The sequence below is a fragment of the Panthera pardus genome, unplaced genomic scaffold (assembly GCF_024362965.1).
Source record: "Panthera pardus isolate Hobbes unplaced genomic scaffold, ASM2436296v1 HiC_scaffold_27, whole genome shotgun sequence".
Lineage (NCBI taxonomy): Eukaryota > Metazoa > Chordata > Mammalia > Carnivora > Felidae > Panthera > Panthera pardus.
In genome coordinates this window covers 78,039,630-78,060,230 of record NW_026526843.1, presented here as the reverse complement: position 1 = coordinate 78,060,230, position 20,601 = coordinate 78,039,630, and the positions used below count along the sequence as shown (strand labels likewise).

The 20,601-nt window shown below is 46.5% G+C and overlaps 2 protein-coding genes and 1 non-coding gene across 9 annotated transcripts in view; 2 read left to right on the top strand and 1 right to left on the bottom strand.

Annotated features, from left to right (window-relative positions):
* Nucleotides 1-948: 948 nt before the first annotated feature.
* TRO (trophinin) lies at nt 949-11,356 on the top strand. Its single transcript, XM_019436670.2, has 12 exons — nt 949-1,211; nt 2,515-2,587; nt 2,881-4,071; nt 4,722-4,826; nt 4,942-5,005; nt 5,262-5,341; nt 5,855-5,946; nt 6,658-6,737; nt 6,831-6,873; nt 7,292-7,354; nt 7,925-8,039; nt 9,047-11,356. The coding sequence occupies exons 2-12, from the start codon at nt 2,543-2,545 to the stop codon at nt 10,955-10,957; spliced, it is 3,789 nt and encodes a 1,262-aa protein (XP_019292215.2). The 5' UTR covers nt 949-1,211; nt 2,515-2,542; the 3' UTR covers nt 10,958-11,356.
* On the top strand, nt 7,559-7,687 carry LOC128774014 (small nucleolar RNA SNORA11). Its single transcript, XR_008418494.1, has one exon. It is a non-coding gene; the product is annotated as a small nucleolar RNA SNORA11 (small nucleolar RNA).
* A 1,360-nt stretch (nt 11,357-12,716) lies between the features above and the next one.
* Nucleotides 12,717-20,601, bottom strand: part of PFKFB1 (6-phosphofructo-2-kinase/fructose-2,6-biphosphatase 1) — a 113,272-nt gene continuing 105,387 nt past the window's right edge. For 6 of the 7 annotated variants that reach the window (XM_019436667.2, XM_053891573.1, XM_019436669.2 and 3 more), the window contains 4 exons: nt 17,310-17,439; nt 14,569-14,631; nt 13,440-13,504; nt 12,717-13,083 (listed from right to left, as the gene is read on the bottom strand). In XM_019436667.2, coding sequence (XP_019292212.1) covers nt 13,024-13,083; nt 13,440-13,504; nt 14,569-14,631; nt 17,310-17,439 — 318 coding nt within the window. In that variant the 3' untranslated portion in view covers nt 12,717-13,023. The remainder of the gene's footprint in view (nt 13,084-13,439; nt 13,505-14,568; nt 14,632-17,309; nt 17,440-20,601) is intronic. The other variant, XM_019436664.2, reaches the window with a different exon arrangement.

The following is a 20,601-nucleotide window of genomic DNA, read 5'->3' as shown; positions in this document are numbered from 1 at the left end:
TATACTGCAACAATGATTTCAGGAGTAGATTCCTTAGTGCCCCTTACCCATTTAGCCCATCCCCCCACCCACAACCCCTCCATTAACCCTCTATTTGTTCTCCATATTTAAAAGCCTCTTATGTTTTTGTCCCCATCCTTGATTTTATATTATTTTTGCTTCCCTTCTCTTATGTTCATCTGTTTTGTACCTTAAAGTTCTCATATGAGTGAAGTTATATGATATTTGTCTTTCTCTGACTAATTTTGCTTAGCATAATACCCTCTAGTTCTGTCCACCTAGTTGCAAATGGCAAGATTTCATTCTTTTTGATTGTCGAGTAATACTCCATTGTGTGTGTGTGTGTGTGTGTGTGTGTGTGTGTGAGTGTGTGTATAGCTATCCTATCTTACTTGTCTTTGCCCACATCCAACAAGCACCTTGACACAGCTGTGTGCTCAACATATAATTAATGATTGAACGAATAAATAAATGCCCAAGAACTCTTTGCTGAGGAGCAGTGCTCCATTTCACAAGAGAGAGAAAGAGTCTAAGTATTTGTTTAGTGCACCTGTAAAGGGAGAACATGGTCCTAATAAAGCTTTTCAGATAAGTTGATATTCTTTGAAAGCATCAATATAGTCATCAGGGATAAATTTAAAAACGTTGGTAGGTTTTCTTACCCTTCCTGTTTTTATTCTGAATTGCATATGATGTGGCACACCCTATTTTTTAGTGTTTAGAGATTCTAAATGTTTTAATCTGGTCATACTTGAGAAGGAAATGAATATGACCTAGACCTCTGGCCCCAGAACAGCTCCCAGGGCGAGAGACCCAGACACACACTACAACAACACACTCTGTAATTAGTGTTGGCATGCGGGGGTGCTGTAGGAAGGATTGGTATGGGAGCTCAGAGAAGCACAGTCCTCTTAGGGGGAACAGAGGAGTCAAATAAGAATGGGGATACAGAGTGGGGGATAGAGAAATCAAATGGAGAATAGGAGAGAGCGATAGCTGAATTAGAGGTAGTATGCAGAAAAGCGACCACACTGAGGAGAATGGAAGGTTGAAAGTAGTGAGTAAGGGTGGAGGTTGACAGGCAAGGAAGGAGACCCCTCTGGAGGTGGAAAAAGGCAGGACCACTTCCGGCTGGGGAGGGGAAGCTGACAGGCTCAGACCTAAGGAGAGGCTTGAAGAGAGCGGACGCCTTCTGGACTCCAGAGCACAAGGTGAGCTAAGGTGCCCAGCTTTAGTGAAGACCCTGCGGGGGCCTGTGGGCTGTGGCTTCAATGTGTTTGACTCCACACACCCTAAGCCTTGAAGAAAACCTGCTACGGGTTTGGAAACTAACCACATTAAAGTGGTCTGGTTCAGAGGTGCCTGGACCCTATTCATAAGGGAGATAGAGGGGGCAGAATCCCCTTTGGGCCTTATTAATGGAGGGATCTGGAATCTGTTCAAGCCGCAGAAAGGAGGGATGCAGACCCGGTTCGGACTGCAGAAAGATCAATCAAAGGTTCAGGCAGTAGAAAAAGAAGCAGCACCCGAGTCGGGAGGGAGATAAGCTATGGCAGGACTCTAGTAGGCTGGCGAAAGGGGACAGGATCCGGTTTGGGCCACCGAAGTAGTGATCAGGACCCAGAAATGAGGGGCAAAATCTATTTTGAATAGCTAAAACGACCTAACTCAGACGGGCAGAAAGAGGGGCTAGGACCTGGTTGATTATGGTTTGAAATGGGAAGGGATAGAACCTGGTAGTATTCGGGAACAAGGAATACACTATAGCGTAATATCGTTGGATGTGTGGGTGGGGTATCCATGTCGCAGAAAGGGCGAACCGGTCACTTGTAAACGTGGAAGTGTGGGTGCGGTTTGGGGGAAGGGGAGGTGCAGGGACATACTGCAGAGAGAAGGGAAGGGGCGTATTAGGGAAAGAGGAGGTGTGGAGAAATACTGCAGGACGGAGGGAGGGGGCATATCAGGAAGGGGCGGGTGCGTGTCTGTACCACAAAGAGGAGGTGGGCTGTGTTGGGGAAGGGGCGGTGCAAAGTAGTCCTGCAGGGAGGGAGCGGGCTGGTGTTGGGGGATCGTTTGGACTGAAATATGATGCAGTTAGGAATAGGATGCAGTTAGGCTGGCCGAGATGTTCTGCTGCTCTGAGAGGAGGGGGTGTCTGTGGGATTGAGGTGGTCTGACTGTCCAGTCCACCAAAGCGCATGTGCATGAAAGCATGAATACATACTACTCTTCCCACCCCCGCACCACTTGGTGCGCATGCGCACTATTTAGTTGCAGTAGGGGGCGTGTGTAAGCTAACGGGGCGGGGCTGTATAACTGACTTGCAGTTTCTTGGAGGCAAAAGGAGCTAGGGTTTGGATAGGTGGTCTGGGTTTCTAGGTGTGAGAACCCAGTCATTGAAGGGTTTGGGGTCCAAAGTTAGATGAGATTCCGCCTTCCTTCAGGATAGGCAGGAAGTCAGGTGAATCTCCCTCTTCTTCTCATTCTTCCCTAACTCAGACCCCTTCCCCTCAGGCTCAGCTGTTACTCGGCCTTTCAGAAAATGGATAGGAGAAATGACTACGGTTATAGGATGCTCCCATTCCAGGTGAGGTCTCTTTATATTCTCACCAGTCCATCTGTCCCGTACTGAGTTCATTTATTGCTCTTGAGCCCCCTACCACTCTATAGTTGAAGAATTTCCTGCCTAACCTGTCTCAGCCCTCCCCCTATCAGGGGAAGGAGGAGGGGAGGAAAACCTGCTTTACTCTATCTCCTGCTCCCTTTCTCTTCCCTCATGCTCCCCTTCAATCACTGCGCAGAGGAAGGGGAGGCCTTCGTGGAAAGGGTGGGCTGTAGGGAGGCCAGATGGCTCAGCAGATCATAATCCTAAGTGTGTAGGGCCCTCTGTTTCCCCCTGGGAGCCTGGGGCTTCACTTCCCTCCAGATATACAGACTGGGACGACAGAAGAAGACAGAGTCTTGCTGATGCATACCCTCTTGGCAGCAACCAAGGACCCTCTGGCCATGGACCCACCAGTTGCCAACCAGCCTAAGAAAAGCAAGACCAAGAAGTCCCCTAGTAAGGCTATTACTAAGACCATACCTGCTGCCCCTACAGTCTCATCTACCAATGTGATTCCCACTATCAAGCCTAAAGTAACTTTGCAGGCTTTAAACCTGCCTGCCATCCCCCAGATCAACCAGGCTGAAGATACCACTGAAACAGCCAATACTCAGGCTTCTTCAGTCACTGCTCAGCCTACGAAAGCCAATAAGACAAAGAGTGTTATGGCTAAGGCAGACCAAGTCTTCCAATCTCTAACTGGCAATGAGAGTGTTACTGCACAGATCAAGACACCCTTACAGGCCCTCAACCTACCAGACATCCTGAAGGCTATCCAGGCTCCAATTACCATTGAGTCAGCCAACTCCCAGGCCTTGATAGCCCCCACTAAGCCCAAGAAAGCTTCTAAAGCTAAGAAGGCTGCTGATAAGGCTATAACTAGTGCTACTGATATCTCACTGGCTTTAACCACCACCCACACAGCTATTACCCAAGGCAGAATTACTAATGAGGCAGCTACTACTCATGCCACAGCAGCCTGCATTAGAACTAATAAAGCCTCCAAAGCCAAGAAGGCAACTGTTAAGGGCATACATAGTGACACTGAATTTCTAGAGGCCCCAAATGCCACTGAGACAGCTACCAGGCAGATTGAGGCCACAGCAGCAGCTATCTGGCCCAAAAAATTCAAGGGCAAGAAGACTGCCATTAAAGGCCCAAATTCTGCCTATGAGGCCTCTGAGGCTCCACCTGCCACTCAAATGGTCACAAACCAAGCCCTAGCAGCCACCCTCCAGGTCAAGAGAGGGTCCAGGGCTCATAAGTCTGCCACTAAGGCCAAGATAGATGAAAGCCAGACTAAAATTGTTGACCAAGGGGCCCAGGCCAAGATGGCCACCTTTAAGACCAACATAAATGCCCTTGAGACTCAGGTTGCTGCTGCTGTCCAGGCCCTGGCAGATGACTACCTGGCTCACTTGAGTCTGGAGCCTACAACCAGGACCCGGGGCAAGAGGAAACAAAAGGTGAGATCTCTGACATTACCACCCTTAATTTTCATTTCTTTCCCATTCCTATCCTCATAGTTTGTTCATTTGTTCTATAAAAGTTTACTGAGACTTTTTAGTCTGAGCCAGTACCTGTGTTCAGATAGGCTGTGAGAGATGCTGAGAAGAATGCAATATAGTTCCTGCTCCCTGACGGTTCATAGATTGGTGGGGAAATAATACATCCATACACTTAGCTACAACCTGGATATAATTCAACTTGTATTTTCATAATAGTTACCATGAAGCAGGCTTTATCTTGGGTACAGTCATATAGGTTCTGTCTTTATGTTTTGAAAGTAACTTTTGCTATCTGGGGATCACAGATACAGTGTTACAGATAAGAAAGCTGAGTTTCAGAGAGGTGAAGTGACTTGTCCAGTCAGTGGTGGCCAACGAAGAGGAGGAACCCCAGGTCCTGCCCTTGGGTGGCTTCTGTCCTGATAGGGAAATGAAACTCCTGCCTGGAAGACAGTGAAAGACAAATCTGGGACTCAGGGTCGCTAATTGTAAGGTCAAGACCCATTACAGGGAGGGTTTAGGGGATTTTTAGGAGGAGGTAGGATAAGGATACAGAGCTGTCTCTTTCACCTGGTGACTCTGGACCTTCCTTCTTTCTAATGATGTAGTCCAAGCATCTGAATGGGGATGAGAGAGGTGGCGATAATTACAGGTTGGTCCCATGGGGCTGGAGGCCTCCGCCACCCCGAGATGTGGCTCTTTTGCAAGAAAGGGTAAGACTCCAATGCTGTCCAGTCTCTTCTTTTTTTCACCTTTCTTCTTTTCTGTCATTCTTCCAAGTTTTCTAAAAACATATTGAGATCTCCCCATGTATTCCTCTTCTCCCAGGCAAATAAGTTGGTGAAATACCTGTTGGTTAAGGACCAGACAAAGATCCCCATCAAGCGCTCAGGTAGAGTCATACCAACCCTCCTCCCTGAAATCTCCTGTCGATTCCCATCTCTCCCATGCCCTGGGGTAACCATTTACTTTATAGCTCCTCATTCTCTCATATGTCTTCCTCTTTCCTTCTTACACTGTGCCATGGCTGGCATCTCCTGTTAACATAGTTCAGAACTCAAACTGCACTGAGCCCACAGGTTGTCAAAAGGGCTGCAGCTCTGTGGCCCCTGCTTAGCCCAGCTGCTCCTACCTTTCCCTTCTTACAGACATGCTGAAGGATATCATCAAAGAATATGATGAATATTTTCCAGAGATCATTGAACGAGCAAGCTACGCTCTGGAGAAGGTGAAGGGGCAGCCCTGGGGGATGGGCGCAACGGGGAAGCCTTGAATCAAAGACATACATGTCCCTTCCGGGATAGACCACAGAGACTCACTAATCCAACCCCATCACTGTCCATATGGGCAGACAGTGGCCTAAGTGGGAACATAGACTAGCCCAGGGTTACACAGCAAGTCAGTGGTAAAAGCACAGTTAGGACCCATGCCTCCCAATTTAGTCCTGTCTGCTGCTAGACATGTCCTGTAATGTATTTCAGATGCTCACCTCTCCCTTTCATTCCCCATTCTCTGTATCCCTACATCCCCACTAATTACAAAGGTGATGCTGATAATAATAGTACATTTCTTACCTGCTTGCTGTAGTGGTGGCAACTTAGCTAAGTGCTTTGCGTGCATTATCTCACTGATTTTGCACACACACTTGAAACTCTACACAGGGAAGTGTGGGATGCTCAAGAAGATCATTGATGCCTAGGCTGAATTTTGTGATCTCACAGGCTATTCTTTTACTTGGCAGATGTTTCGAGTCAATCTGAAGGAAATTGATAAGCAAATTAGCTTGTATATTCTGATCAGCACTCAGGAATCCTCTGCAGGCATACTGGGAACGTAAGCTGGGAAAGGGCTGGGATGGGAGGGAGGCTCTTCTTCTGTCTATGGCCCTATCCCATCCCTGTCATCCCTCCCCATATCTCCTTGGAGAGGCAGGAAGACAGGGCTGAAGAAGTCCCCGTTCCAGCTCCTACACCCAGTTGGAGCCCTGCACACGGTAGTGGTGCTTGATTATGATTGAATGAAGGTGTAGAAGCCTGAAGCAGTGCATTCCTACTGTCAGGTTTTCTGTTTCTTCAGAAGCTTCCCAGGAAAGTAGACCTGTCATTGCTTGTCTCTTCCTACTGGCTTTGGTAGAGTGATTCTCAAAGGAGGGTTTCCTAGGGTAGGTGAATCATGATTCTTAAAGGACAGGGGCCACCACTGGGGCCGTTCCTAGAATTCTCTTGGAGCATAAGGATCTGGGAGAAAAAGAAGGGACTCACATTGGCTGGGTACCTGGGTTGTACCAGTTTAACAAGCATTCTTCCATCTTATTAGAAACCTGAGGCAGGGGAAGATTGGATTCTCCCATTTTACTGAATAGGAGACTGGGACTCAAGAGTCTAAGTGCCTTGCCCAGGGTCACATAGAGCTTGAAGCATAGACTGGGCAGATTTCTCTCATGTCTGAGGAATCTGGGAGAGGCTAGCTTAGTGAACTGACTGGTGTGTTATTTGCAGATGGCTGCTAGACATAAACCTCCTCTCTACCCTGTTATTCCCCTAGGACCAAGGACACACCCAAATTAGGTCTTCTCATGGTGATTCTGAGTGTCATTTTTATGAATGGCAACAAGGCCAGTGAGGGTGAGTGGCTGAGCATGCACCTGAATGGGTGGCCACAGTTGGAATTCCACATGTTCATTTTCTGTCCCTGTCTCCTCTTGCCTCCCCTTGCAGCTGTCATCTGGGAGGTGCTGCGAAAGCTGGGGCTGCGCCCTGGGTATGATTGGGCTCTTTCAGTGCTTGCTGTCCATGTTGTCCTTTGACAAGAGAGGAATCCCAGGAATTCATCAGTCTGGTGGTCTGGTGGAGTGGGCAAGGGTGCTGGACTGGGTAGAGGGTCCAGGGTTCTGACCTGGGTGGATGATGAAATGGTCCTGCACTCTCTGGAGTTCATTCTCCCTATGTAATTCCTATGTCATTCTAAGCTGAGATATAAGATAGAACTTCAGGGGCATCCCTGACAAAGAACCATCTGGCCTCAATTTCTTGCTTCCAGCGACCATGTGTTCACTACTCTCCCGGCTTCATTGGGACTGCTGCATGTGCTAGAGAGGTCTCTTCCATGTTGAGAAATGCCTCTGCTCTCATTTGGGAAGTTTTCATCTCTGTTTATGGGTTATTTTTCCCATTGTCAGGGTGAGGCACTCTCTTTTTGGGGAAGTGAGGAAGCTCATCACAGACGAGTTTGTGAAGCAGAAGTAAGTGGTATTTGGGGGCTTTGTTTGGCCCTGAAATGTTCTGAGTGTGCTGGCTTGGTTAATAAATTGCTTTATCAGCCATTTTATTATACTAGCTTTAGATGTAATAAGAGCATCCTATGCCCTAGAACTGAGTTCTGTCCACCATTCCTATAAGTGGACAATTCCAGGACTGGGCTAGACCAAAGACAAGACCCTTGCTTTGGGGTGTGCTCAGAGCAGGGTGCCTGAAGAATGGCTCCTCTGTTTACAACACACCCAACAGGAACTTGGGTTTACTCCTCACAGGTGGCAAGATACTTTGGCCTTCCTGTGACACCATGCCCTATACATTCCTTCTCTGAAGCATCAAGTGACTGCTTTGCACAGAGCCAATGGGAAATGACTCCATATTAGAGACCAAGATCATGAACTAGGTTTGGGAGTGAGTCTGGGGAAGACGGGTCTTAGAAATCCTTCTCCAGGAGCTGAGTTTAGTATTTGTTTCAAAGAGGTTGCCATCTAGTGCCCAGTGGTTACACAGCAGATTTGCTTGGTTAGAAGAAGCAAGTTTCATTTCCTTTCTCCAAGGTACCTGGAGTACAAGAAGGTCCCTAACAGCAGACCACCTGAATATGAGTTCTTCTGGGGCTTGCGCTCCTACCATGAGACTAGCAAGATGAAAGTCCTCAAGTTTGCATGCAAGGTAATAGGAGAGAATTCTGACTTGTTATATTAAGGGTACTGGATGCCCCCAGCTGGGGCAGGCTACATGCAGGGATGGTCAGGCACAGGGTAGCCTGCAGTTCATATACAAACATATGTGGAACTTCATTGATGTTTGAGAATGCTGCTGAACATAAAGTTTAATTGTTTCATTCCTTTTTCATACTTTGTGTTAGTCTGCTTGCACCGCCATAGCAAAATACTACAGACTAGGTGACTTAAACAATAGAAATTTATTTTCTCACAGTTCTGGAGACTGGAAGTCCCAGATCAAGGTCCAGTAGGGTCAGTTTCTGATGAAGCCTCTTTCCGGCTTGCAGATGAATGTCTTCTTGCTGTGTTCTCATGTGGTAGAGAGCCTCCTCTTTTCTTAAATGTTTATTTATTTTAAGAAACAGAGAACACGAATGGGGGAGGGGCAGAGAAGGAGGGAGGGAGAGAGAGAGAGAGAGAGAGAGAGAGAGAGAGAATCCCAAGCAGGCCCTGTGCTGTCAGCACAGAGCCTGACACAGGGCTTGATCCCACGAACTATGAGATCATGACCTGAGCTGAAATAAAAAATCAGATGCTTAACCGACTGAGCCACCCAGGTGCCCCAAGAGAGAGAGCTTCTTTTTATAAAAACACTAATCCTATTGGAGTAAGGCCCCGCCTTTATGACCTCATTTAGCTCTACTTCCATAAAGGCCCAATCTCCAAATACAGTCACATTGGGGGCTGGTGCTTTAACATATGAATTTTAGGGGGACACAAACATTTAATCCATAACTTACTCTCTTATCATTTTCCATCTTTTCCATGAGGTTAAGTAACTCGTCCAAGATCACACACAGCACCTTAGTTATCAGAGCTGAAATGGATATCAGGACTGACCCATGATTAGAAAAAAAAAATACTACTATTGCTTTTATACAAAGCCCATAGTATGTACTTAATATATAATTACAAATGTTATTATCCTCATAATGATTATCATCCCCATTTCAGGTGCAGAAGAAAGACCCCAAGGACTGGGCTGCTCAGTACCGGGAGGCAGTAGAGATGGAAGTGCAAGCTGCAGCTGTGGCTGAGGCTGAGGCTGAAGCCAGGGCTGAGGCAAGAGCCCAAATGGGGATTGGAGAGGAAGCTGTGGCTGGGCCCTGGAATTGGGATGACATGGATATCGACTGCCTAACAAGGGAAGAGTTAGGCGATGATGATCAGTCCTGGAACAGATTTTCATTTGAAATTGAGGCCATAGCCCAAGAAAATGCAGATGCCAGCACCAACATCAACTTCAGCAGAGGAGCTAGCACCAGGGCTACCTTTAGCAATAGTGCTAATATTAGCTTCAGTGATGCAACCAGCCCCAGTGGTGGCTTTGGTGGCAGAGCTGGCATTAACTTTGGTGGCACACCCAGCACCAGTGCCAGCTTTAGCAGTACAGCCAGCATTTGCTCTAGTGGCACACCCAGCACTAGCACTAGTTTCAGTGGTGCAGCCAGCATTAGCTTCAGTGGTGCAGCCAGCACCAACTCTAGTTTCAACAGTGAAACCTGCATTAGCTTTGGTGGCACATCTTGTACCAGTGCCAGCTTTGGTGGTGGGATCAGCTCCAGTTTCAGTATCCCACTCAGCACCAGTCCCAATTTCAGTGGTGGACTCAGCTCTGGCTTTGGAGGGACACTCAGTACAGCTGCTGGCTTCTGTGGTGCACTCATTACCAGTAGCAGTTTTGGCACTATACCCAGAACCAGCACAGTCTTTAGTGGTGCACTCAGCACCAACACTGGATTTGGTGGCACACTCAGCACTAGTATCTGCTTTGGTGGCTCTTCCAGCTCTGATGTCAGCTTTGGTGGCACACTTAGTACCAGTATCTGCTTTGATGGCTCTCCTAGCACCAGCACTGGTTTTGATGGAGTACTCAGCACCAGTGTCTCCTTTGGTAGCTCTTCCAGCACCAGTGCTGACTTTGGCGGTACACTAAGTACCAGCATTTGCTTTGGTGGTCCTTCCAGCACTGGTGCCAGGTTTAGTGGTTCATTCAGCACCAGTGTTGGCTTTGGCAATGCACTCAACACCAGTGCTGGTTTTAGCAGTGCTGTTAGCACTAATGCCAGCCTCAGCAGTGCACCTAACACCATGTCTGGCTTTGGCGGTGTGTTCAGCAATAGTACAGACTTCAGTGGGGCACTTAGCACTACTACTGACTTTAGCATTTCTCCCAGTGCCAGCATTGGCTTTGGTGGACTTCCCAGCACCAGCCTCTGCTTTGGCAGTGTATCTAACACCAACCTATGCTTTGGTGGCCTTCCTAGCACTAGCACTTACTTTAGTGGTGCTACCAGTGCTAGTTTTGGTGATGGATCCAGTACCACTGCCGGTTTCATCTTTGGCAATGGCTTAAGCACCAGTGCTGGATTTAGTGGTGGACTGAGCACCAGTGCTGGCTTTGGTAGTGGACTAGGCACCAGTGCTATCTTCGGTAGTGGACTGAGTACCAGTGCTGGCTTTGGTGGTGGACTGATCTCAAGTGATGCCTTTGGTGGTGTACTGGGCACCAATGCTGGTTTTGGCAGCACACTTGGCACCAGTGCTGGCTTTAGTGGTGGCCTCAGCATCAGTGATGGCTTTGGTGCTGGGCCTAATACCAACTTCAACGGAGGACCAAGTACCATCATTGGCTTTGGCAGTGGTTCCAACACCAGCACTGGCTTTATTGGTGAACCTAGCATCAGCACCAGCTTTAATGGTGGACCCAGTTCTATCATTGGCTTCAGCAGTGGACCAAGCACAGGTTCTGGCTTCAGCAGTGGACCAAGCAGTGGTGATGGCTTTGGCGGTGGACCAAGAAATGGTGCTGGCTTTGGTGGTGAAGCCACCAGCCTTGTTGCCTGTAGCTTCTCCTATAGCTAGTGAGGTTTCAGGTAATTACAACATTTCCACAGCATGGCCTATGGGAATGGGTATAATAGCTGGGAAATTTTAAGAAACCTTAAAGTAGGAGGGTTGGGTAGGGAGATGAGGACAATGATGGAAGTATGAGAAAACATTTGTTGCTAAAATGTGCTTCTGTTTGGTGTTTTGTTTTCAGATCCCAGGTTTACAGATAATGCTAATTAATTGCAGCAGTTCTTCCCATGGATCCAAGGTACATCCTTGGAATCTTTGTCCATACAGCAGTATAAGCAGATATTATCAATCAGCTGAGGGTGACACACTATGAAAAATCTGCTTGCTGATCCTGCTTTATTGTTTGCTTTTTGTGTGCTGTCATATTTTGGTATCGGAGTTATATTAAATTTGCAAAATGAATTGGAGTTTTTTTCTGTCTTTTAATGTGCTTAGGTTGTTGTGAGGGACATTTTAGGTTCATAAAAGAAAGATATCAGCATAGCTTTTCAGAGATGGTGGGCTCCAGCTTTAGGTTAAAATGAAAGTATGATTTCAATGGGATAAAGACCTGGGGAAAGCATGGCAGGCAAGAAGATTATAGCTTGAGCAAAGATGTCAAGGGGGAAATGCTAGAACAGAAACTTGAGGGAGAGGGTTCTGGAAGTAAATATAGATTCATTTTTAGACATTTGTATGGGAATGGAGAGATAGAGTGAGACTAGAGGTAGACACGGGAGCAAGGGAGGGTTTTCTTGAGATAGGAGAGAGACATATGAGTATGTTGCAGAGACATATAAAGGACATATAAAAGCCAATAAAGGACAAGAGATAGATAAGGAACAGTCAACAATTGACTGAAGTAGCCCATGCCTGAGAAGGTGGGATGAGATAGAGTGCCAGAGAATAGAGGGTGACCTTGACTTTGAATAGGATTTAAGGGTGGCTGTGGAAGCAAATAAATGTAGGTTTGTTTCAAGTGGTAGATTCTCCCCCCAAAAAGGTAATATGTATTATACAAGGTTTGGGTCTTGCTGGAGGCTATGATGGAAGAACAAAGGAATCAAAGCAGTGAGTATACGAGTCTGTCTCTTCACCACTGGGTTGCCAATACCTAGGTGCATAGAGAGTGGTTGAAGAAATGGAATATAGAATCCAAGCTGGTTAGGAATGGAAGAACAATGAGGAGGAAGAGGACTTGTCGATTAGGAGACAATGGAGGAATCCAAAGATTATACTCTTGATGCAGTATAAGAACAAATGTTGTTCATTCAAGAAATATTACACACATGCCTCCTATGTGGGAGGCATGCTGCTAGGGATCCTATGGATGATACAGAGTTGTAAGGACTGGGGGCCAGTGGTCAGATAGCAGGATCCTTGTACTTAAGAAGTCATACTGGGAGAGGGGTGTCTAGATGATGCCAAGGTCTATGGAATGGGTAGCTGAGGGGGAAATGATCACTGGAGTTGAGGGAGTCAGGGGACTTGGAGGTCAAGGTATGGTTTGGATAATTTATATGAACATGAAAATCACTAAGGATGGCAGCAGGAGTTGGAAAAGAGAGGAACACTATGGTCTAGGTGCAGATTCTTCTGAGTGTATGAATGAAGGTATCATGTCCTCATCCATGCTGCCCACCAAGGAACAAGGCCCATAGGTACTCACAGAGACCTATATCCTCCCTCACTTTTAGAAGTGCTACCCCAAAACCCTACCCTTCAGGAAGCCCTCATCCATTCCACACCCCACAGCAACAGAGGCATTTCACAAAGTAAGATCTTAAGAAGATCTTGTAGGAGAAGTCTCACAATGACTTCCTCTCCCTCCTTGTAGGCAGCAAGAGAAGGCTTTATTGATAAGGAACTAGGAATTAAGAAAGAAAAAGCTTCATTCATAACTAGACAGCTCCTTGGTTGTAGTTGGAAATTGAGACCTGTTTTGGAGATGCTGAGGGCTTCTTCACTAGAAGCAGGGGTCTTCTAGTAAGACCAAGTCCAGCGTCTTGAGGTAAGAGAAGTGCAAGGTAAGCAGCACTTAAAGGTGGGAAACAGTGGAGACAAAGGCAGTTTGACTTCTTGGAAAGGGCTCAGTAATGGGCAGGGACAGTGTCCAGGGCTTCCTCAGGTTCTCGGGTGATGTCCACATTCTGGGGGAAGAGAGCCCAGGATTAATAGGAAGGAGATACCACTATGGAGCCCCAGACCCACCCCTGCCTCTTGTCCTTTCGTCCCAGGCTCCTCTATTTCAGCCAGGCATGGATCCTGACCCTTTTCTCAGGCAAGCCTCTGGGGAATCTCAACCTGAGGTATTTTGGGTAAGGGTTGCTCTAGTCCCTCATCTTCAAGTCACCTCAGGCCTGGGCCATGGTTCCTGCATTTCTGGGTGCTGGTTATTCTACCTGTTGGTATGAAACATCCAAACTATGTGGGATTGGAGTGGTCTTTCTGTGCAGGTGGGTGCTTTCACTATGTGCCAGCTTAGGCCATAGAATCCCTCACCTACCTCAGGTTTCTCCCGGTGTGTGTTTACAGCTTCCACATTCAGGTAGATGGACTCCACTTTGCAGCCTCAGAAAAGAACAACCAGTCCATCCATAAGCCCCCAAGGTAAGCACAGGTCTTTCCTAAGGTGTCATTCACTCCCATGCCCATCACCACCGATACCCCCAGCTCCACACTGTGTGCAGATTGTGACTGGGCTGTAGGGAGGAGAATGTAGACCAGCTGTGTGACATATGGGGAAGACACCAAGTCTAAGAGGAGTCAATGGGGTGTCCTCCCACCTGTCCCTGATAGTCTTAGAGTTCTCTGAGCCTCAGTTGCTCAACTGGGAATGGGAAGGAGATGAGAATACATGATCTCTGGGGCCTCCTTCAACTCTTGTGGTCTATGAGGCAGCAATCTAATATATATAATAATGATGGAGTTCTGTGGATCTTCTAAGCTGTGTTAAATGCTGAAGTGGTGGAAGAGTTCTGGGGCCATTGCCTTGGGGCAATCAATCCCAGGTAAAGTTCATTTAGAGGCAAAATGATTATGGCAACACCAGAGGTGTGGAAGGTCACAAGGGAGTTCTGGGAGCCTGAAGAAAAAGGAGAGTGATATCACTGGGGTCTGGGGCTGGCAGAAGAAGCCTAATGCCTGTAGAAGCCCCCCCTTAGCTCCATCTCTGTGGATTGCACCCTGCTCAGGGCTTCAGTGTGCTGTTTGCCCTGCTCACATCCTAGAAGATAGTAGAGTCTCTGTCTCTCTCCTGCTCATGAATATTTCATAGAAAACTAATGCCCCAAGAGATAGTCTAAACTGACCAGGCCAATCTTTGAGCCCTTTCTTCAATTTGGTCCCAAACTACACTTATTCCTCTGGTCCCCTTTGGGGACCTCTTCTACAGCTAGTTCTCCATGCTCAGTGCTTTGATAGAGCCAGAGAAAGTTGAGGCCAAGCCCTGGATTTAGAGGCCATCCCCGTTCTTCCCTGTTCTCATTTTATTACTGCTAATCTTTCCTTCACCAACACATCCAATTACATACCCAAGAAACCTCCCCAAGGTCTCTGCTGTACAAATGGTATGCACTGGAGGTATGCTCATGCTCTCTATGTGCCTTTCCTCAGATGAGGGTAGGGGCACTCACCATAAGCCACAGGTGTGAGTTTAAGCACTGTGTGCAAAGGACACTTGAGATATGGCAACTCATCTAGAAAGGAGGAGAAAACAGCCATCAGAGACAGGGTAGTGTGGAGGGTACCACCTCCCCAGGCTTCTTCTGCCACAACCCCTTCCTTATGGTCAGCTTCATCAAGGGCACACTCCCCACACTCTGCAGTGGGTAGTGCTGAGAGTAGGGTGGGCAATGACAAAAAACGCAGAGAGGTGGCCTCTAGAACAGGGAGAAAAGAGGTCCCTGGGGAATGTGGACAGATTGTGAGTTCTCCAGGAGGGACAGGCTGGTCATCTGGGAAGTGGTTGGTTTATCTCCTCATTAACAGGGCAAACATGAGACTAAGGCAGACCTCTATCCTGCCCCAGCCTCAGGCTTTCCACAGGCCTCTAAATGAAGGCACACAAATGTATGTCAGCAAGTTTTCTGAGACCTTGCTATGTGCCAGGACCCTTGGATAGGTGTACATGCACCTTCACAGCTCCCACAGTTTTTGCTCCAGCCCAGGCCTGTGCTCTCTGATTCCTCTCACACTTGTTGATGGACAAGCATTTCTTGATTCACTTGTTTCCAGTTGTAGACTATTGTTCATAAAGTTGTTTTGAATATTCATGTACCATTTCTTATGTGGGCCTAGGTTTTATTAGACATCCCTGAGAGGAGGAGTTGATCAGGCCCAATTCAATGGATGAGGACATTAAGCCTCTGAGAGGGAAGACATTTGCCTTATGTCACCCTCAGGAAGTGGCAGCACTGGGACTTGAACCTAAGACCCTCAGAGACTAAATGCGTGCTCTGCCCACTGCAGCCAACTACCATTGCCTTGGAGGGGCTCATAGTGTCATGGGAATGGCACCCTCATTTGCCACTATTCTCCAACGACAGTCACTCTCACTCACCCAGCATGCACTTACCACTTCCCATCTCCCTTCACTGAGCCAGAACCCCACCCCTCATGGCTTCCCTGCCCCCAAGGTTGATCCTGGTCTTTTAAGGTCACCACCACCCTCCTAGCCTCCTGAGGCATCAGGTTTGGTGATATCCTGGGCATCTATCCTGCTCCTCCTCATCTTTGTCATCATCATTGTCAGGCTCTGGGCCCTCTGGTTGCATTTGGTGCAACATCTCATTCCACCCTTGCTGATACTCTGCAGGGGTTACTGTTCCCCTGCACACATGACACACATGGCACACATGACAACTGGACTCAGAGAAGGGAAGTGACTGACTTGTCTGAGGTCTCTGACCTAGCTCTGCCACCACCTGGACAACTGACCTTGGCCCAGCCTTTTCTCTCTCTAGCCTTCAGAGTTCCCATCTCTCATAGGACAGGATTGGACCAAATGTACTCTGAGCGTGCCCCAGCTATGAGGCTCCTGGGGGGTCTGCTTCCTGAGTCACATCATCTCTCTGGGCCTTAAGTTTCCTCACGGAGTAATAGGGGTAAAAGCATGCCCCGAGCACTGCCTGGCCCAACTCCCAGGGCCTCTGTGAACAACTGGTATGTCCTGTGCATGAAAGCATGTAGGAAGTGGGTGAAGCAGTGTGAGAATGACAGGTGAATGTACCACTCCCCACCCCACCCCCTACAAATCTATGCATTAACTGGGAATCCTCTGGAAAGCACCTGAGATTGACACCCCTCACTGACCCTCTGAGCCCATGATCTTGGGTAAATCACTTTACCTCTCAAAGCCTCCATTTCCTCATCTGCACAGAGTTACAGTGCTTGCCTCATGGTCTCAAAGACAGTACCAAGCAATGGAGATTGGAAGCTGTCAGAAATCTAGTAGCACAAGAACCCTCACCCCAAGCCCCATCATGTTTTCCAGTGAGGAGACTGAGAACCAGGCAGAGGAAATGACTTGTTCAATGTCAAGTTCTCAAGTTCCCTAGGTTTCGATTTTTGATGACTTGATATTATAAGTGCCCTTTATTTGGAAACTACCATAGTAGAAAATATTCAAGTCTGCAGGACATCGCACAATATAACTTTCAAGTATAACTTTTCAATGTCCTCACATACTCAGAGTATCCTGGAGATGCTCATACTTCAGCATCCACATCAGAAATGGACTCTTACACCCAAGGTTAACCTAACAGTCCCTTTCTAGGCTCTCTGCCCTAATTTGCATTGCAGCATATGTTGTCAGTGTATAGATACTCTGTAAATTATAATGTCTAGATATATTTTTAAAAAGAAATTATTTAAGAAATAAAATGGAAATATCACTATCTTGGGAGAAATCATCCCCACAACAAAGACAGAAACCTATAATCAGGATCATTAGGCAACAAAAAGTTCCATTACCACCTGACGACAGCATGCTTCATAGAAAAACTGGCTCAGCTTTTTCATGTTGATGCATACTGTTAGTGTTGGCTTTTAAAACATTAGCTCAAAATAATACTAATAGCAGCAGCTAACACATATAGCCCATACTATGTGTCATGAATTGCCCTCACCTCTTTACATATGTTAATGTATTTAAACTTCATCATTATTTCCCCATTTTACAGATGAGAAAATTGAGGCCAGAGAGGCTAAAGTAATTTGCCAAAGCTAGTATGTTACAGAGCAAGAATCTGAACTCAAGCATCTTTGTTCTAGATACTGTGCTCTTAACCACTAAGGTATAAACCACAGACTGCTGGTGTAAGGGTTCCAAATCATACCCAGCTCCCTATGCCAGGAACAGAGAGGAGAGTGGTACCTGAGCTCTTATCCAAGAAGTAGGCCAGGAGGCACCGCATGACAGCCTGGTGGCAGATCACCAGTACATTTTCCTGCCGTTCTAGCTCCATTATAACTGGCTCCAGACGCTGAACCAGATCCTCATAGGACTAAAAATGAGAGAACATTTGGGTTAAAAGAATAGATGAGGCACATTTGCCCAGAGAACTCAGGACTAGAAATCAGGAAAAGTTGGATCTGGTGCCAGTTCAGTTATTGACCCAACAATATTGTCTTAGGCAACTCACTTCTTTTTAGGGTCTTAGTTTCTCATGTACTAAATGGGGACAATCAATACAGTGGACTAAATAACAATAACAATAATAAAACTTCTTAATATAAAATTCCTAGAAAAACCACATAAAATAAATGGTTGCACTGCTGACCTTTTAACAAAATAAAGGAAATATGAATGAAGGATTCCAAAATGAAGAAAAACTTGGGGAAAAAGAGAAATAAGTGGATAGAGAAGCCACAATACTCTGGGGGCATTTTTCAATCACAATATCTAAGAGGCTTGAGATTTTAAAACCTCATAGAGACAGAAGACAAGGTCTTAGGTGTGTAGACGGTGGAGAATCAGGACTGAAACTTTCACATACATCTGAGACCCTCAAAGGGCTACATCTTTTTTAATTTTTTTAAATTTTTTTTCAATATATGAAGTTTATTGTCAAATTGGTTTCCATACAACACCCAGTGCTCAACCCAAAAGGTGCCCTCCTCAATACCCATCACCCACCCTCCCCTCCCTCCCACCCCCCCATCAACTCTCAGTTTGTTCTCAGTTTTTAAGAGTCTCTTATGCTTTGGCTCTCTCCCACTCTAACCTCTTTTTTTTTCCTTCCCCTCCCCCATGGGTTTCTGTTACATCTTTTTAAAAATTTTTTAACCTTTATTCACTTTTGAGAGACAGAGAGAGACAAAGCATGAGCGGGGTAGGGACAGAGAGGGGGACACAGAACCGAAAACAGACTCCAGGCTCTAAGCTGTCAGCACAGAGCCTGACGCAAGGCTTGAACCCACAAACCATGAGAGCATGACCTGAGCCAAAGTCAGACGCTCAACCGACTGAGCCACCCAGGCACCCCAGGGATACATCCTTAATAGAAGTGTAAACCAGAAAAAAAATATCCATAGGAGGAGGGGCAAACATGGCAGAGAAGTAGGGGAATCTGAGGTTCCCTAATCTCTCAAATAAAGAAGTGTTGAAGCCAAAGGGCTTTGAACCCTAAGAGTCCAGGAGGAACACAGACAGAGTCGCTTCCAGGGAACCACCAGGACAACCTGATGGGCCATAGATGTGTGATTGGAAACTGGGAGAGATAAAATGAGTGGAGCGGTGGGATCCCCTTCTGCAGAGGGGAGGGATCCCCTTTTGCAGAGAGACAAAGGGAAGAGAAAGAGAGGCTGGGGAAGCATAGGACTGTATCTGGATAAGAGAAAAAACCACGGACTGGGACAAAGAAAGATCCAATCTCTGAGGGGCTTTCTCAAGACTGGGGCTGGCTGCCCGGTTCATGCACCTGGGGAGGAGAGGAGCTGGTTTGGGCTCGGTGGCTAGGTCAAGGGCACAGTCTGTAGTAGGAGAAAGTGATCCCCTCTCTGGAGTGCTGTGGGACAGGACAAAGCCTGCCTGCATTTACCAGCCAGAGACCACATATTGGGTGGTGCAGAGTGGCACTTCTCCAGTACCGGGGTGTGCAGAGTGAAAGTTTGAATCCCAGTCAAGTGCCAGGGCATGGGAATAAGCAGAGCGAGACAAACCACCTTGTTTGTGCCCACAACAATGATGACGGCTTGAACAGAGTGGTTTGGGACTCCAGGTCAATGGAGGAGGGACTGGAGTGTTGCCATTTTTCTCCCCACCACCACCAAAGTGGGGTCTCAGGGATAGGATTGGACAGTGTGGCCCACAGTGGAAGCGGGACCTGCCTACAACCAAACCTCTCCTGCATGTGGCAACTGCATATCTACTGGAGCAGGATTGATGCTGATGAACCAGACGAATCCTCCTCCAGACCAGTGCTGTTGGATTGCCTGGTTTAATTCTTGGATAATTCTTATTATATAGATATATTCTCCCTTCCTTTTCTCCTTCTTATCTCTTCCCCCCTCTAGTCTGGTTACTCTGGTTGTTGGTTTGGTTAAGCAGACATATTTAGTCCATTCTCTTGATACATGTTCTACAGCTTCTTCTTTATTTTCTTTTCTCTCTCTCTGGAGTAATTAAGCCTTATAGTTTCTCTGTCTGGACAACATTATCTTCTTTTCTTTTTCCCCGCCTCCTTTTTTTCCTTTCTCTCTGTATTAAGCTGTATAGTTTCTCTGCCTGATTAATGTTTATTTTTTTCCCTGCCCCTGTCATTCTCTCTTCATATGGCATGAGGCCTCTTCCATCATCACTGCTTCCACCCTGTGGTTTGCTTGTAGCTGGTGCTTCTGTTTTGTTTTTGTTTTTGTTTTTGTTTGTGTTTGCGTGTTTTTGTTTTCTGTTTGTTTTTTGTTTGTTTTCTTTCCCAGGGCTACTTCAATGAACAAATCAAAGCACACTTGGTGGAGGGTCCAAAACATCACTATAAGTAGGGAGATAAAATAACCAAAGTCACAACAGCAGAGAGCAAGTAACACTCTCCAAAAAACACCTCCTGAAGGGCCAGGCCCTGGACAATGTACGACATCTCTTTAATATAGTAGTGCTCACAGGTGCAGGGTACATAATAAGCTTTTAAAACACATAGGGACAGGAAACTAGCCAAGATGATGAAACAGAGGAATTCTCTTCAATAGAAACTCCCAGAAGAAATGACAACTAAAGAATTGATCAAAACAGATATAAACAATATAACTGAACAAGAATTTATAATAATAGTCATAAAATTAATCTCTGGGCTTGAAAAAAGCATACAAGACAGCAGAGAACTTATTGCTGCAGATTTCAAGGAACTAAAAAACCCTAGTGATGAATTAAAAATGCTATAAATGAGGTACAAAATAAAATAGAGGCGGTCACAGTGAGGATTGAAAAGGAAAAAGGGAGAATAGGTGAAATAGAAGATAAAATTATGGAAAAAGAGGAAACGGAGAAAAATAGAAACTAAAAAAATTCTGGATCACAAGGGGAGAATTAGAGAACTAAGTTATTTATGAAATGGAACAATATTGGGGTGCCTGGGTGGCTCAGTCAGTTGAGCGACCGACTTCAGCTCAGGTCATGATCTCACGGTTCATGGGTTAGGACCCCGCATCGGGTTCTGTGCTGACAGCTCAGA